This window comes from Sphaeramia orbicularis, chromosome 21 (genome assembly GCF_902148855.1).
Source record: "Sphaeramia orbicularis chromosome 21, fSphaOr1.1, whole genome shotgun sequence".
Lineage (NCBI taxonomy): Eukaryota > Metazoa > Chordata > Actinopteri > Kurtiformes > Apogonidae > Sphaeramia > Sphaeramia orbicularis.
Window position 1 is genome coordinate 2,457,571 of NC_043977.1, and position 18,549 is coordinate 2,476,119.

General features: G+C 37.2%; 1 protein-coding gene across 1 annotated transcript in view; it reads right to left on the reverse strand.

The window, feature by feature from the left end:
- Nucleotides 1–18,549, reverse strand: part of stxbp5l (syntaxin binding protein 5L) — a 354,919-nt gene that overhangs the window by 42,951 nt on the left and 293,419 nt on the right. Inside the window, exons 22-23 of the mRNA XM_030125454.1 lie at nucleotides 16,856–16,909; nucleotides 11,490–11,669 (exon numbers count right to left, since the gene is read on the reverse strand). Of these exons, the coding sequence (XP_029981314.1) occupies nucleotides 11,490–11,669; nucleotides 16,856–16,909 (234 nt within the window). The remainder of the gene's footprint in view (nucleotides 1–11,489; nucleotides 11,670–16,855; nucleotides 16,910–18,549) is intronic.

Here is an 18,549-nt window from a genome sequence, read left to right on the forward strand (position 1 = left end):
AATGTCTAATTAAGGTTGACGTCTGTGTTTGGTCATTAGATTTAAGACAGCAATATTGAAAAACTAGCTCCAAAACAACCCAATACGAACTGGTCCACAGCACAAACAAATGTCACACACAAAGGCTTATGTACAGACGCACAAAAAGCAATTTCCGCACTGATCATGGGGACACGCCACCCGCTGGGACGATCCATTTTTAGATGGAGGGGGGTTCAAGTCCCAGTGTGAATAAAAGCAGTTCAGATGGAAGAAACAGAAATGTCATAAGTGTCAAAGAGAATGTCAGAACGGCAGAGTGAAAGTGAGGCTGCGACAGGCGCGACACGGAGGATTATTCTGCACCGGCGTCACCACAGATTCACACGTCTGTTCTGTTTGGTGGAATACTGAGATTATAGGCATGGATTATAATACTGAGATTATAGGCATGGATTATAATACTGAGATGATAGGCATGGATTATAATACTGAGACTATAGGCATGGATTATAATACTGAGATTATAGGCATGGATTATAATACTGAGATTATAGGCATGGATTATAATACTGAGACTATAGGCATGGATTATAATACTGAGACTATAGGCATGGATTATAATACTGAGATTATAGGCATGGATTATAATACTGAGATTATAGGCATGGATTATAATACTGAGATTATAGGCATGGATTATAATACTGAGATTATAGGCATGGATTATAATACTGAGATTATAGGCATGGATTATAATACTGAGATTATAGGCATGGATTATAATACTGAGACTATAGGCATGGATTATAATACTGAGATTATAGGCATGGATTATAATACTGAGATTATAGGCATGGATTATAATACTGAGATTATAGGCATGGATTATAATACTGAGATTATAGGCATGGATTATAATACTGAGACTATAGGCATGGATTATAATACTGAGACTATAGGCATGGATTATAATACTGAGATTATAGGCATGGATTATAATACTGAGATTATAGGCATGGATTATAATACTGAGACTATAGGCATGGATTATAATACTGAGACTATAGGCATGGATTATAATACTGAGATTATAGGCATGGATTATAATACTGAGACTATAGGCATGGATTATAATACTGAGATTATAGGCATGGATTATAATACTGAGATTATAGGCATGGATTATAATACTGAGATTATAGGCATGGATTATAATACTGAGACTATAGGCATGGATTATAATACTGAGACTATAGGCATGGATTATAATACTGAGATTATAGGCTTGGATTATAATACTGAGATTATAGGCATGGATTATAATACTGAGACTATAGGCATGGATTATAATACTGCGACTATAGGCATGGATTATAATACTGAGACTGTAGGCATGGATTATAATACTGAGATTATAGGCATGGATTATAATACTGAGATTATAAGCATGGATTATAATACTGAGATTATAGGCATGGATTATAATACTGAGACTATAGGCATGGATTATAATACTGCGACTATAGGCATGGATTATAATACTGAGATTATAGGCATGGATTATAATACTGAGATTATAGGCATGGATTATAATACTGAGATTATAGGCTTGGATTATAATACTGAGATTATAGGCATGGATTATAATACTGAGATTATAGGCATGGATTATAATACTGAGATTATAGTCTTGGATTATAATACTGAGACTATAGGCATGGATTATAATACTGAGATTATAGGCATGGATTATAATACTGAGATTATAGGCATGGATTATAATATTGAAATTATAGGCATGGATTATAATACTGAGACTATAGGCATGGATTTTAATACTGAGATTATAGGCATGGATTATAATACTGAGACTATAGGCATGGATTATAATACTGAGATTATAGGCATGGATTATAATACTGAGATTATAGGCATGGATTATAATACTGAGATTATAGGCATGGATTATAATACTGAGATTATAGGCATGGATTATAATACTGAGATTATAGGCTTGGATTATAATACTGAGATTATAGGCATGGATTATAATACTGAGACTATAGGCATGGATTATAATACTGAGATTATAGGCATGGATTATAATACTGAGACTATAGGCATGGATTATAATACTGAGACTATAGGCATGGATTATAATACTGAGAATATAGGCATGGATTATAATACTAACCCTACTAACCCTAATACTGAGACTATAGGCATGGATTATAATACTGAGAATATAGGCATGGATTATAATACTGAGACTTTAGGCATGGATTATAATACTGAGACTATAGGCATGGATTATAATACTGAGATTATAGGCATGGATTATAATACTGAGACTATAGGCATGGATTATAATACTGAGACTATAGGCATGGATTATAATACTGAGAATATAGGCATGGATTATAATACTAACCCTACTAACCCTAATACTGAGACTATAGGCATGGATTATAATACTGAGAATATAGGCATGGATTATAATACTGAGACTTTAGGCATGGATTATAATACTGAGACTATAGGCATGGATTATAATACTGAGATTATAGGCATGGATTATAATACTGAGATTATAGGCATGGATTATAATACTGAGATTATAGGCTTGGATTATAATACTGAGATTATAGGCATGGATTATAATACTGAGATTATAGGCATGGATTATAATACTGAGATTATAGTCTTGGATTATAATACTGAGATTATAGTCTTGGATTATAATACTGAGATTATAGGCATGGATTATAATACTGAGATTATAGGCATGGATTATAATACTGAGATTATAGGCATGGATTATAATACTGAGATTATAGGCATGGATTATAATACTGAGACTATAGGCATGGATTATAATACTGAGACTATAGGCATGGATTATAATACTGAGAATATAGGCATGGATTATAATACTGAGACTTTAGGCATGGATTATAATACTGAGACTATAGGCATGGATTATAATACTGAGATTATAGGCATGGATTATAATACTGAGATTATAGGCATGGATTATAATACTGAGATTATAGTCTTGGATTATAATACTGAGACTATAGGCATGGATTATAATACTGAGATTATAGGCATGGATTATAATATTGAGATTATAGGCATGGATTATAATACTGAGACTATAGGCATGGATTATAATACTGAGACTATAGGCATTGATTATAATACTGAGACTATAGGCATGGATTATAATACTGAGATTATAGGCATGGATTATAATACTGAGATTATAGGCATGGATTATAATACTGAGATTATAGGCATGGATTATAATACTGAGATTATAGGCATGGATTATAATACTGAGATTATAGGCATGGATTATAATACTGAGACTATAGGCATGGATTATAATACTGAGACTATAGGCATGGATTATAATACTGAGACTATAGGCATGGATTATAATACTGAGATTATAGGCATGGATTATAATACTGAGACTATAGGCATGGATTATAATACTGAGACTATAGGCATGGATTATAATACTGAGACTATAGGCATGGATTATAATACTGAGACTATAGGCATGGATTATAATACTGCGACTATAGGCATTGATTATAATACTGAGATTATAGGCATGGATTATAATACTGAGATTATAGGCATGGATTATAATACTGAGATTATAGGCTTGGATTATAATACTGAGACTATAGGCATGGATTATAATACTGAGATTATAGGCATGGATTATAATATTGAGATTATAGGCATGGATTATAATACTGAGAATATAGGCATGGATTTTAATACTGAGACTATAGGCATGGATTATAATACTGAGACTATAGGCATGGATTATAATACTGAGATTATAGGCATGGATTATAATACTGAGATTATAGGCATGGATTATAATATTGAGATTATAGGCATGGATTATAATATTGAGACTATAGGCATGGATTATAATACTGAGATTATAGGCATGGATTATAATACTGAGACTATAGGCATGGATTATAATACTGAGATTATAGGCATGGATTATAATACTGAGACTATAGGCATGGATTATAATACTGAGACTATAGGCATGGATTATAATACTGAGATTATAGGCATGGATTATAATACTGAGATTATAGGCATGGATTATAATACTGATATTATAAGCATGGATTATAATACTGAGATTATAGGCATGGATTATAATATTGAGATTATAGGCATGGATTATAATATTGAGATTATAGGCATGGATTATAATACTGCGACTATAGGCATGGATTATAATACTGCGACTATAGGCATGGATTATAATACTGAGATTATAGGCATGGATTATAATACTGAGATTATAGGCATGGATTATAATACTGAGACTATAGGCATGGATTATAATACTGAGATTATAGGCATGGATTATAATACTGAGACTATAGGCATGGATTATAATACTGAGATTATAGGCATGGATTATAATACTGAGACTATAGGCATGGATTATAATACTGAGACTATAGGCATGGATTATAATACTGAGACTATAGGCATGGATTATAATACTGAGATTATAGGCATGGATTATAATACTGAGATTATAGAGCATCCATTATAATCAGTCCCTCCAGGAATTTGCAATGTTGCAATCGCAACTATTAACGCAAATTCAACCAATCACCGCAAATTCTGCGTGGCGCTGCAATTTCGTCCAATCACCGCGAATTTTCTGCAAATTTGACCAATCACCTTAGTTCCCTATCTCCCACCCCCCTCTACGTGACATGTACGTCATCACGTTCACTCCCTTGTTGACGTTTGAGAAGATGAAGACATGTGCGACGCATAACGCCCACATTTACCGACAAACATCACTGCCAAAGTTCATGCAAGTCAGTTTCCAGATGTGTTACACCAAAGTGGAAGTATACTGTTCTGTGGTGGAACACAAATGAAAGTCTCCGCTCCACGGACACTTTTCAACTGCAAAACATGCAAAGAGAACGGCTGAAACTGGAAGAGGACAGACGAGATAAGTCCCAATGACAGAGGCTGATGGATCCAGAACAAGAGCAGGAGCTGAAAGGATCAAAGTTAGCACAGATATACTCTATAAGGCAATAGAAGAGAAGAAGAAAGAACCTGTGGAGGCACGCTTTCCTTTTTCTGTATTGTGTATGTGTCTGTGTGTGTGTGTGTGTGTGTATGTGTGTGTGTGTGTGTGTGTCTGTCTGTGTGTGTGCATGTAACCCATTTAACCCTAATCAAAAGTATTCTACTATATCATGAAGGAAGCAAAAGTCATGTGTTTTGTTGTATAAATGTGAGATGGGGGTGGGATTTAATCAGTTTTCTTCTTCCCACTCCTTTTTGAGCAGAACATATTGAATTTATTTTATTACCAGTGTACATGGCAATTGACATTTTGTCTTGATCACCTTCATTTATTAATGTATTTGCTCTGATATTAGTTCCATATACACAAAAAATGTTTAATTTTTTCTTCTGCTCAAAACAAATAAATGAATGAATGAAAAAAAAAGCCTGTTTTGTTTAAAATCATTGCTTCCTGGTGCTTTTTAAGGCTAAAAACACAAAAAAGACTGTTCTAGGTCATTTGTAAATGCCCATGTTCCAATGACTTTAATAAAAGAAGCCTCAAATCATCACAACTTTCATCGAAAGTTTTTTGGAAAAGCAGCCACAAAATCAGGCATTTTAGTCCACAACAATAAAAAAAAAGTCAGCGAAATCCTAGAGGGACTGTATAATACTGAGACTATAGAGCATGGATTATAATACTTTAAGGATTAAATTAAATTAAGGATAAATACAGCCAGTGACTACATTTACACGGACATCCATCCAATACAAACAAACAAACAAACCACCCAGAGGTGCTTTTTGTTTGTTTGTTTGTTTTAACCCCATACTACAGCGACAGTGAAAAGTGTCTTGTGCATCAACCTTCAGAGCTGAAAAGTGAAGCCAACGCTGAAGTCACCAAAGCTGTTGTTCCTTGGATGTCCACTGGGGGGCCGACTCCAAAAGTGGGTCCCTCCCCATAGTCCCACTTTAACCCTTTTATGCATGAATTATGAAAACCTTAGTCAACATGTTTTTTCCTGACTGTTTTTCTTCCTCTTTAGGCATGGAAAAAAACAATGTGACAGATTTTTTTTAATGTAACTATTTTTTAAGGAGTTGCAAAAATGTCCACTCAGCTGGACACTATTGTCTTTAATTTCTGAAGCAAAGAAACATGTATTTAAAACGCAATATCAGAAAGTGATATACTGTGTGAAAACTATGGAATAAAAACATTTTTAATGCAGCCAATCTGATGTTTTTTCCCACATTTTAACATACTCTAATACTAGTTATTACTCACTTTATGGAGACAATATGCAAAAAAAAAAAAAAGAAAAGAAAAAAACAATTTGTTTAGGAAATTAATTACAGTCTAAACAGTTTAATAACAACTAGCAATTCATTTACACTCAAACATGTTAGTGCAGATCAGGTTTATCAAGAACAGCAAAGTTACAGTACTGGTCTGAATGTCAGTGTTTAGGATGGTGCATGAGTGTCCACTGTGTTGGCTGGTATGGAACTAAAACAACCAAACCCATGAATATACAAGAGAACAGCTGGAGAAGAACTGTCCACTGGAGTGACCACTGTGCATGAAAGGGTTAAAATGGACTTTCCAGCAGAACTGAACTGTTTACAGCCTGGTACTGGAACAGCTTTGGTCTCTCCAGTAAATTTCAACTGTGTGATGGTGTGTGTTTTATGCAGCTCACCTGTTTACATTAAAGCTGAAAATCCTGCACAATTAAACCCGTTGTCTAACATTAGAGCAGTTGCTGACTTGGATCTTCAGAGACCTCGTTAATACAGTAAAACTCATTTCTCTACAACAGGAAGCGGTGCCACAGTTGTGCTTCATTAGTTCACCACGTAGATACACAACACTATGGAAATAACAGAGTTTGTCTCAAATCAAAGGGGTCATTGTGTACTTACCAGGAGCTGATAGGGGGACGCACCATTCACCTTTACTGCTTTTTAATAGTTAATCCAGTGTTTTTCAACCTTGGGGTCGGGACCCCACATGGGGTCGCCTGGAATTCAAATGGGGTCACCTGAAATTTCTAGTCATTGATAAAAATAAAAACTTACAAATAAAAACATATGGTGAGTTGACAGAGCCAATCCCAATCCATGAGACAAACTGTGGTTGTGAAACTGCAGCACTGTGGTTCTGTTTGTGTGTCAAATGTTCAGTGTGGTCAGTTTCAGATGCTGCAGCTCTTTCATAATTCATAGTTTCAGTTCTTGTTTGTTCAGTATTAATTGTCCTCCTTGTAAATCCCAGCTGGACTGACTGGACAGATCCTGAGCCTTTGTGCAGTAATCTACACCTGGGTTTACTGCCTCTGTCCACAATAATACACATTATATAGACTAAACGTCCTCTAACATTAACATTTATTTGCAACATAGTATAGCAAACTATTACATGTTCAAAAACAAATGTCTCAGATGTGAATGTCTGGGGTCGCCAGAAATTTGTGATGGCAAAATGGGGTCAGGAGCCAAAAAAGGATGAAAACTACTGAGTTAATCCATGAAGCATTTCTGTCCACCTGAATATCTGCCATTAAATGTATTTCTAATATATATATATATATATATATATATATATATATATATATATATATATATATATATATATATATATATATATATATATATATGTATAATTTTTTTATTTTTTTATTTTTTAAATAACTGTGATTTTGCACCAAATGAGGGGGTACTGCTGCTGCTTTAACAATCTCTTCTACTGACATTTCTGGTCCCTTCCATTCCACTGCACAGCCAAGAGGTTCCACTGGCCTTCTGGACCATTCTGAGGGTACATCTGAGTACTAGGAACTGTGGAACGCATGGTTCAGTCAATCTGAGTTTTTGGAATTTGCACTTATTTGGTCTATTCTGGGCTTTGTCAGTGAGGGAACATTAACTCTGATCCACAGTCAAACACAGTATGTGAAGGTAAAGCCCTAAAACACTGGAAACCAGCTGCTATAAAACAGAAAAAAGGAGAAGAGGAGGTCCATTCTGAAGGACTGCAGACACATGACCTGACCTGTAGAGGGACCCACTGTGGATACCACTCATAAAGAGAATAACCTTTGAACTTATTGACCCCTAAACCTTTGGACAGAATTGGATTCCAATCATTTTAGAACATACACTGCAAAAATCTAAGTCTTACTAAGTGTATTTTTCTCATTTCTAATCCAAATATCTGATCACACTTAAAATAAGACACAATCACCTCAAGAATAACTTTTCAGTGAGATATAAGAACTGATTTATAGACAGTAGATCTGGAAAATCTGATTTCAACAAATCTGACCAAGATAATTTTCACTTGTTCCAATGGCAGAGATTTTTGCTTGAATTAAGAAAAAAAAAAGTTGAATTAAGCAAAAAAAAAAAGTTGAATTAAGCACAAAAAAATCTTGAATTAAGCGGAAAAAAAACTTGAATAAAGCAAAAAAATCTGCCAATGGAACAAGTGAAAATTATCTTGTTCAGATTTGTTGAACTCAGATTTTCCAGATCTACTGTCTATAAATCAGTTCTTATATCTCACTGTAAAGTTCCTCTGTAGGTGATTCTGTCTGATTTTAAGTGTGATGAGATATTTGGACTAGAAATGAGACAAATACACTTGGTCAGATTTAGATTTTTGCAGTGTACTTAAATAATGCAGCATGAACATTTTCTAGAAGGTGGTTGAAGCAATGACAGAAGGAGGCAGAGTTTGTTCAGTCAAACAAGTCCAACACTGGTGTAAAAAAGAAACGTTTGATGCAAAGAAAACAGATGGAGGTGGAAGCTGTTCATGTCAGACTGGGGCAGAAACTGCAGTATTAGTGCGTGGAAATGTAAATGCAGTCAGTGTCTCTGTTAAGACCTCAGTACGTCATTTAAAGTGAAATGAAAGCAAGAAGAAAAAACAGCCCGAAAAAACAAAAGGCACTGGAGAAGGTCACATGATCGATTAAAACACTGAATATTGCACCGACCTTCAGGCCCGGGACATGGTCGACACAAGCAACAGAAACAGGGACACAATGCAAGGAGCGTGTCTTGCATTCTAAGCAGGCAGCTCCTGTTGGTCAGATGTTCCACGGTGATGCTAATGCAAGGTGCACTGGTTTAGACTGACGGAGGTGGAAACAGGAACTGGTTTGAAAATCTGCTGAAGGTCAATGGATTCTTTCAGTTTGGTTTATGGAACTGGACCTCTCCCAACTCTGACACTTTTATATGAGGCCTGGTAGCTTCAGTAATCAGGTTTTATGAAAGTGAAGAAACAAATGATGCAAACTTTTTTTTTTTTTTGACCTATACTAAGGTAGGTTGGTGGGAGACATAATATATTTGTCATAAATTAAAATGAGCTTTACCTGAAAATATAAGCAAGAACAAAACAGAAGTGTTTTTACGTCCGCCAAGGAGGTTATGTTTTCATCTGCGTTTGTCTGTTTGTCTGTTAGCAAGATAACTCCAAAAGTTATGGACGGATTTGGATGAAGTTTTCAGGAAATGTTGATACTGGCACAAGGAACAAATGATTACATTTTGGTGGTGATTGGGGGGGGGGGACTGAACTGCCTTGGCGGAGGTCTACGCTCTACAAGTGCTTTTCTAGTTTTTAGATGTGGCTGAAGCTTTAAATTTTTTTTTTACTGTAATCCAAATCCAATCAGAATGATGAGAAGAGTTAAGAATGTTTATTTGGTTTATGTTTTAGTTCATACAGACGAGGAGCTAATGTTTATGTCTCTGCCTGAACGCTGCATGTGTTTGGTAAAGTCTGATAAAGTGTTAAAAATTACATTTTACTAGTGCTGGGCAGCGATTAAAATTTTTAATCGCAATTAATCGCGTGGACTTCTGCAATTAATCACCGTGAATCGCATAGTTATATGGGGGGGGGGGGGGTTTGCCGGCATCAACAGTGTGTATTTCCTTTCAGTGATATCTCAGACTGCAGTACTCCGCTGATAAAAATAATTGCACATGTCAGTGCTTCCAAACACCTGTGTCCTTCTCCCCCCCACCATCTGAAGACATTTACAATGAAAATGTCCATGGAACAGACCGCTACTGTTACACATGTTTATGTCCACACATGTTTATTTCCGGTTGTGAGTGATTGACAGGAGTCTTAGTCCCACTAATCAGTACTAATACTAATAAGAACAATAATATGTGATGTTCAGGTGTTCAGAGTAAACAAAGGGGGCCCTCTAGTGGTGGGAATAAGTGTCACTAACGTACGCTTTGTCCTTGTGGTGTTCCCGTAGTCAGTTCAGACATAAGAAGGAACTAACAGACACGTTTCTTTCACTCTGTTTGTATGGCCCCAAAAACGTTTGCCTGTGAGTATTTTCTGTTCAGTTGTTGTCAGAATGAATAGTATCAAATATCTCTGACATGAACCTTTGTTACTGGACAAAAAGACGTTGTAAATCTTAAATTAATCTGTAAATGCTAATCGTTAGCGTGTCTGTGGATTTTCCCATTCAAGTTAGCATCGAGCTAGTGATCTTTTTCCCATTCATTTAAATGTATAATGCCATGTAAATGTACTAAGGCAGTGAACAGAACTCAGACAGATTCTGTTTGTATGTGTCAGTTTTACAGTGAGTCTACAGGAACAGATTTGGACACAAGTTTTGGGCGTCCGTCTTTTCTTGTTAAACCTGTTGTCTATCTGCAGCTAATCGCTACACGCACACAAGCAGAAGAATAGGAGTTAGAATAAAACGGCATTAACGGGAGAGAAAAAAAAAAACTGTCGGTGTTATTTAATTTTTGTGCTACACCGTTAATGTATGAAAAGTGCTACATAAATAAAGATTGATTGAGTGATTGAATGTGTTAATAACGCGTTAACTTGCCCAGCCCTACATTTTACACAAGGTTTTGTGACTATTAATGCTAAAATCAGCTAAAACTTTATGACTGTGACTGGTCTAGTTACAGTCAGACACTTTAGAATGAATAACCTTCACCTTTAATCTGAGCTTTAATGAACATCTACATGATCAGTGAATTAAATACAGGAAAATACATAATTTGCACTGAAAAAACTCAAAATAAAGAGGATAATATAACAGTAAATGGAGGTAAATCATATTAGGAAAGTTAAATATAGAGAACATTTTTAATTAAAAGTACCACTGGGTCTTTATGGGTTAATAAAACAGGCACCATATGAATTATTCCATATTGGAATCCAGGTGTTATATAGACTTTAGGGAGAGGTTTTCAAGCTGCACACCTGCATTAGCATACGCTTGCCTGTGTTAACTATGTATCAGGTCTAAATCCACTTACCCCAAAGGGAGAGGATGGCATGCACTTGTTAGGAAGGTGGGAATGTTCTAGAGGTTTTAGGGATGGGGGCTGGGAGGACAAGCACACACCTTCAGTGTGGGACACAGGCAAAGAGATCTCCATGCAAGCAGCAGACTGGGCCTTGCGGAAGGGCGGTCGGCCGGGGCCTCTGCGGGTAAGCCGTGGCCCCTCAGGACCCACCGGGACGCGAGGCTTCCCCGCCGAGCAGGGCTGGGAGGTGGGGCTAGTGCAATGTCCATTGACATGATCTGTAACAACGGCAAAGCATTAGCAAACGGGAAATAATGACACTTTTCAACACATTCCCAATGCTGCGGTATCCGTCTTCAGCGTCGGTGCAGTCGACTAATGAGTCACATGTGGGTTTCATCCGAATAAGACGTGGATCGGCCAATGGGTGAACAGGTTCAGAGTCCAACGACATGTTTTTATTCAGCTGATTTGGATCCGTTCATTTTACAGCTCAGTAGAAAACTACACTCCCCGTGAAGCTGGATACCTGTGCAGCATAAGAGGAACAAGCCAATGTGGAAAATCAGACTGTTAATAAGAAAGATGGTGGCGAAGGAGAGAGGGAGGAGACAGAAGGATGAGAGAGAGCTGGAAGGTGGACTGAAGTTTAGTGTGAACAGAAAGGAGGAGGAACAGAGCAGAGGAACATGGAGAGGAGGAGATTCACCAAGTCTGTGCCAGGAAAAGAGAGATGAAACTAAAGAGGAAAACACTTCTTTCATCTCCACTTTGTTCCATTTGGTTTGATTTTGTGTGAAGTGTTCGGAATCCTAGTTTTAGCAGGAACTGTTGGATTCTTCCTCTTTCAGCCCAGAGGGTTTGGGACAAACACAACAAATGAACAGATAACTAATTTAAATAGAAAGGATCTGCCTGTTTATTGGAATGCACGTCATGAGTCGACTGGAAAACACACACACCATACTTCCTTGTTCTTTCTGTCCTTTGGGGGGGGGGGGGGGGGGGGGTTATTGGACAACTTCATCCTTAAGTAATATACAGAACATGTGGGTGTTTGTGTGTGTGTGAAATAATTAGTTTAGAGCACACTCTCTTAATGAGACAGAACGAAAAGAAAAGAAAAACAACTTGTGCTGATTGTGTTCAGTGTAGTCTGATCAGCAGGACAGAAAGTGGCCGAGGCAGCTGTAATGAACAGCCTCCAGTGTGTTCATACTACGGCCTTTAGAAAAGAAACAAGAGCTGAACTTTACAAGAAGGAATTCATGTGGTCCAAATATCAGAGGTTTTCCCCTCACTGTCCTCTGACTATCACTGGTTTACAACGTTTTACCACAGACGAGTCACTGATCCAGACTAATCCAGTCCTAAATGCTGGCTGGTTGAAGTTTAACAGATACACTTTTGGGTCAAAATGTGAAATTGGAAAATTAACGAGAGAATGGTTTTAACTCCAAAGGAATATTAGTCTGACACTGCAAAAAAACAATATCTGACAGATAAACTGAGTTAAATTTGGAATATTTATCTTGAAAGATAATTTTTAAAAATTTATTTACTTATTTAGACTTAATCTTGTTCAGATTCTTTGACGTGTTCCAGTATTTTCCTCTTGTTCTGCCCACTGAGATATTAACATCTAATTTAAACTATATTTCTAATAAAACCAGCTCCACTGTTGGAGGATGAGGATGGAGGATGCAGGAACTGTTTCAAGATATTTTTACTTGTTTTATCCAGTTTTGCTGATAATAAATGTCTACTGAGTCATTACATCTTCATAAGACCATATATATATATAAAATCTTTCTATGAAGACTTGAAACAAGTATATTCTGATTAAAATAAAAATTTAAACATTCCATAATTGTTATATAATAAATTCTTATTTTTATAAAACTTATGTATGATTTTCTTCCTGCACTGGCAGATAATTTTACTTAAAATAAGACATTTGAACCCAATAATGAGTTGAATTTTCTTATTTTTGTACAGACTTTTTCTGCGGGGCAGATCTACTTCAAACACTGTGCACATGACAATCCATGGACTGGACAGGTTCTATCAGTGGAATATTTACACATCTATTGGATAAATGGACACAAACCAACATATACGTGTTAGAACACACCATCATGTACCTGGAAAACAGCAGCAAACCAGCACTGTGGTCATTAGTTTAACACTTAATCTGATTAAAATAGGTAACATTCAGCTCATTTAATGAGGCAGATCATTTCTAAAACATTGTAGACCAGTGGTATCTGACACTGATTCTTATTAAATCCCACTCGACTGTTGAATTATTCAATCTGAAAGTGAAGATGAAAACTCCCGAGGTGCCACGGAGTCCTCCTGGAACACAGGACCAGTTCCACAGCAGGTGGACCGAGGCGCTGCCAAAAACTACACTACCAGGGACACCTGAAGGCAACACACAGTCTGCCTAAATGTGGGTCTTTATTCAAGTGGAGGGTTCGTCTGCCTCTGTTGTGTTCTGCAGGAAATTGGTCCACGGAAATAAAAATGATTTGACCATTCCACCCCCCCACACACACATACACACATAAGAACACACACTTCCCCTTCACACACAAACACACACCATGTCCACTCGGACACACACACACACACACACACACACACACACACACACACACAGATGTTGGATCCTGCGGTTCATTCCCTGGTCATGTGACTACACACTGCAGGAGGCTCCAGCTCTCACACCTTCAGATGTTTTCAGGGTTAAACCAACATGTGGCTGCTCCAGGTTCATACTCACCCACTGAGCCCAGCTTCAGCACACAACTGGGACTGGAACATTAGTGGCAGGTTTGGCTCTTATTATTTGTACTGAACAGTAAATATTTAAACATTCTTAATGCATGTCTGTATTTAATTGTGTTGTATTTAGTCGTATAGTTCACTGTCACTGACACGAAGCAGCAATTTGGATTCACAGCCTGGGTGAAAATAAAGCCTATTCTATTCTATTCTATTCTATTCTATTCTATTCTATTCTATTCTATTCTATTCTGCTGGGGTCAGATAGATCATGGTCATGGAAAATGCAGCTGTCCTTCTTCTGTTGTAAATGTGTCGACACAGTTAAAGTGTTCCAGAAAACCCCTGAACATGAATAAAGCCCTTCTGTTATTTCAGTGTCAGCATCACCTGCTGTCTGCCTTATATGGAATGATGTCCTGTGGTTTTTCGCTGCTGTTCGTATGTCGACTGACTCGTAAACCTGTCCCTCTTGTTAACAGAAACTTCTGATTTAAAGGAAGAATAAATCAAAGAGTTTTTTGGTACCTGTCAGGTAGAGAGAGGCAATTAAATGACAAAAACAGGAATAAGTACTGGCACATTTAGTGTAAAAGCAGCAGGAGCTTTAAGAGGCGACAGCATGTGTGACACTGCAGAAGCAGAGCAAAGAGAAACCTGTGAATGTGAGGTGTGTACAGTCAGAGATGCATGAGAAGGGGGGGAGGGGGGAGGGGAAACCAACGCTCAGAGTCTGGGATGCACATGAATTAGTCAAAGAGAGGAGATGGTCCAGTTACAATAGAGCGTCTCAAAAATCCCTTTTCTCTTCAGATCATGGTGTTATTCAAACCAGTTAATCTCCAACATGATAATAGCCCCCCCCCACCCCACCCCCAAAAAAATTCAGCAAAATCTGTCAACGTTTGACCCCCTCTACCGCAAAGTGTGAAGGGCCCATCAAAAAATGTCAAAAAACGCTCATTTTAACCCAGAAAATCACATACAACGAGGTCTTAAGAGTCAACAAATTGCTTTTTCTGGTATTTTACAGCGTCCCTTAGGGTGGTCCACGAAAATGTTTTTCAGATTCTCTGGATTCGAACCCTGCATTTGGTTCCATATGTGGCCAAATTACTTCAGCCCAAATTTTATGCAAATTAATTCATATTTAGAGGTGTCCCAGACAGGTGCAGATGTCTGTATATACTCTAACAGAACTGTCCAAATGAATAAGGCAGATTAGAAGAATCTGTCATTTTATTCTCCAAATCAAACTGACACTCACATACAAATGTTCCTTAGAAAGTCCATCAACCACTGCTGGTTTATTGAAATGACCAAAAATGTTCCTGTGTTCTTTGACAACTTGTTGCCAGTACTGTTTGTGATCTGCATTTGTTGTTCGGCTACAGTTGAAGTCTGGAATAAGCTCCGCCCCTCTGTCAGTGACATCATTGACAGCTTTAGTGGAATGCCCAGTTTTCTCCTCCTTCTGAAAGTCTGCATCATCAGCCCAGTCTACTGGAGGAACTGTTCAGAATGTTTGTGGCAGATCCAAAGGTTCAAACATTATTATAGGCTAAAAATTTGAAATAGAAAGACGTTCAGAACAGTAAATGTAGTAGAACACAATGTCTGTTTTCTTAACCCCCTTTTCAGCTATCAGAGTTTCTCCAGAATGAAATGGAAGAGAAACTCTAGGGCGAGAAATATCTGAATAAAGTGTGAACTGCACATGTATAAAAGTATGTCCAGATTATCAGAACCATGTCATTATTAAAGTCTGTGATTTATGCACCCTTAAATCTTGTATTTATCTTTATTATTTCAGTGTTCAGCTCTATTTGTCTGGAACTCAAACCTGTATTTTGCTGAAAAGGAGGTTAAGAAAACAGACATTGTGTTCAACTAGATTTACTGTTCTGAACTTCTTTCTATTTCCAGTTTTTAGCCTATAAGTGAGTTATTTTATCTTAAAATCACCTTATTTTCACTTATAATTCACCTGATACAATAACCTGTGAAGTTGATATTACAGGGACGCTGTAAAATACCAGAAAAAGCCATTTGTGGACACTTCAGACCTCATTATATGTGATTTTCTGGGTTAAAATGAGCGTTTTGGCGTTTTTTGATGGACCCTTCATACTTTGCGGTGGGGGGGTCAAACGTTGACGGATTTTGCTGAAATTTTTTTTGGGAGCTATTATCATGTTGGAGATTAACTGGTTTAAATAACACCATGATCTGAAGAGAAAAGTGATTTTTGAGACGCCCTAAGTTACAATGAGGACAGGAGTGATCCGCTCTGTGGAGCCAAGCCGTCGATGGAGCAGAGGTTAGGTACGATGGTCCAATCATGATCAAAGCAAGAGAAAGCCTCGAATTTAAGTATGGGCATGAGTTCAGAAATCACCTTTAGAAACACTTGCAAAATGTAGAAGAAACAAACACACCAGATATAAAAAAATAAAAACAGATTAAAGCAGCAAAATGGACCAGTATTTCAGAACAGTGGTCTCATGTGCTGGTTGAAAAAGGGAAGAGAGAGTGACAAAAAGAACCCAAAGGAGAAGAAATCTGAAGGAAGAATCCAAAAAACACTAAAAAGCAACAGAAAAGTCTAGGAAAGGTGACAAAAGCAGAAACTGAAATGACTCAAAGGAAAACTGCTGGCTTTCGCCTACCGTACCAAGATCAGTCTTAAGATCTGTGGGCAGACTTAACTTTCTGCCGGGTCCCTTTACTGAAACAAAAGAATAGGAAAAGAAAGCACCAGTTAATCCTTTCAAACCAAAAGAATGAAGAAAAGAAGAGAAAAAAGAGGTGTAATCGAAGTCAAACAATGAAGAAATAAGGTAAAGGGGGGAAATGCAAAACCAAAACCAAACTGAATGCACTGAACTGAACCAAGAACAGGACATGCACACAGGTGCAGGTGCACATGGCAGGCACATCCCAAAACACATGCTCCACTGCTGGTCCCAGGCCAGTAACACCAGTGGTTTAAACAAAACCAATTAGATACACTGGGTTGATTCAGGAAAAAATATTTATTTAACCCTTACAGACCCAAACGTCCTCCTTTAACCTAAACCATCTACTGATCGAAACTGTTTAATTCCTGTTGATCCGCTAATCCTATCAATCCATGTCAATAATTGGTGTCAAATACAGTTCTTCATCTTTTCATGGTCATCAGATATGACCATATTTGGACGTTCAGAGGCTGTGTAGTTACCGTGGAAACACTGTCATCTTCTCCAACACTGATTCACCAGTAAAACCCACGGAGTTGGATCAGTAACAGTGGATGGACACACTGGGTTTACATATATTAAATAATACATAAAATGAATGTGTGTGGAAAAAATGAGCCAATTATTAACTAAAAGGAAATATAAATTAATAAAATAAGCAGCAAAATGAACAAAAACAACCAAAGTAATGAATAAAATGAACAAAAATGAATGATAAATCAACAAAATAATAAGTAGCATGAACTAAATAAGCCCCAAACTGAACAAAATTCAAGAAAAATTATAAAATGGACAACAAAATATAGGAAAAAAAGCAAAATAAGTAACAAAATGACCAAAAATTAATAAAATATCAAGTAAAATGAATAAAAATGAACAAAATAAGGTTGTAAACCCATGGAGTTGGATCAATGACAGTGGATGGACACACTGGGTTTATGTTCAGTTAATGACAGATTTTGCTTTAAAAGTCACTTTTCTTCAGTTTTATGTTTTTTTTTTAAATAATAATCCTTAACTTTAATCTGAGCTTTAACGAACATCTACATGATCGGTGAATTAAATATATGAAAATACCAGTTTTTCACTAAAAAATGCAAAACCCAGAAGGTGATGTTCTAATGACCGGTGCTAAGTCCTTCATAAAGCCTCCTTTTTCGTGCGTGTCCCAGCAGGAGGTCTGGGTCTTTAAGGGTTAAAGTCGGTTTGACACTCAGCTGTCCACACTGACACAGTCTTCTCACTTTGTTGAAATACAACAGACCCAGAAGAGCTGATGCCGGTCTGTGTGTTCCGGGTTCATGCGGTTTACCGAGGCCTGGGACGTCTGACATGGACGCACAAAGAAAGGGGGACACCACAGGGCGTCAAGAAAAAAGACCCAGTCAGACACAAAAGAACACAGGTCCACATTTTGCAAGCATTCTGCAGTGTGTCGAGAACTGCAAAGGTCCAACTGGAGATGGAGGAGCCAGCGTTCCCCTTAAAACAAAGAAGGCAACAGCTTTACTGCTTCTGTCATAATGAAAAGACAAAGGATGGGTTTTCCAGGAGTCTACAAACATTTAGGAGCACGGGGAAAACGGCATGACCATGGATTTATATTCTCATTTTAATGTCATTGAAT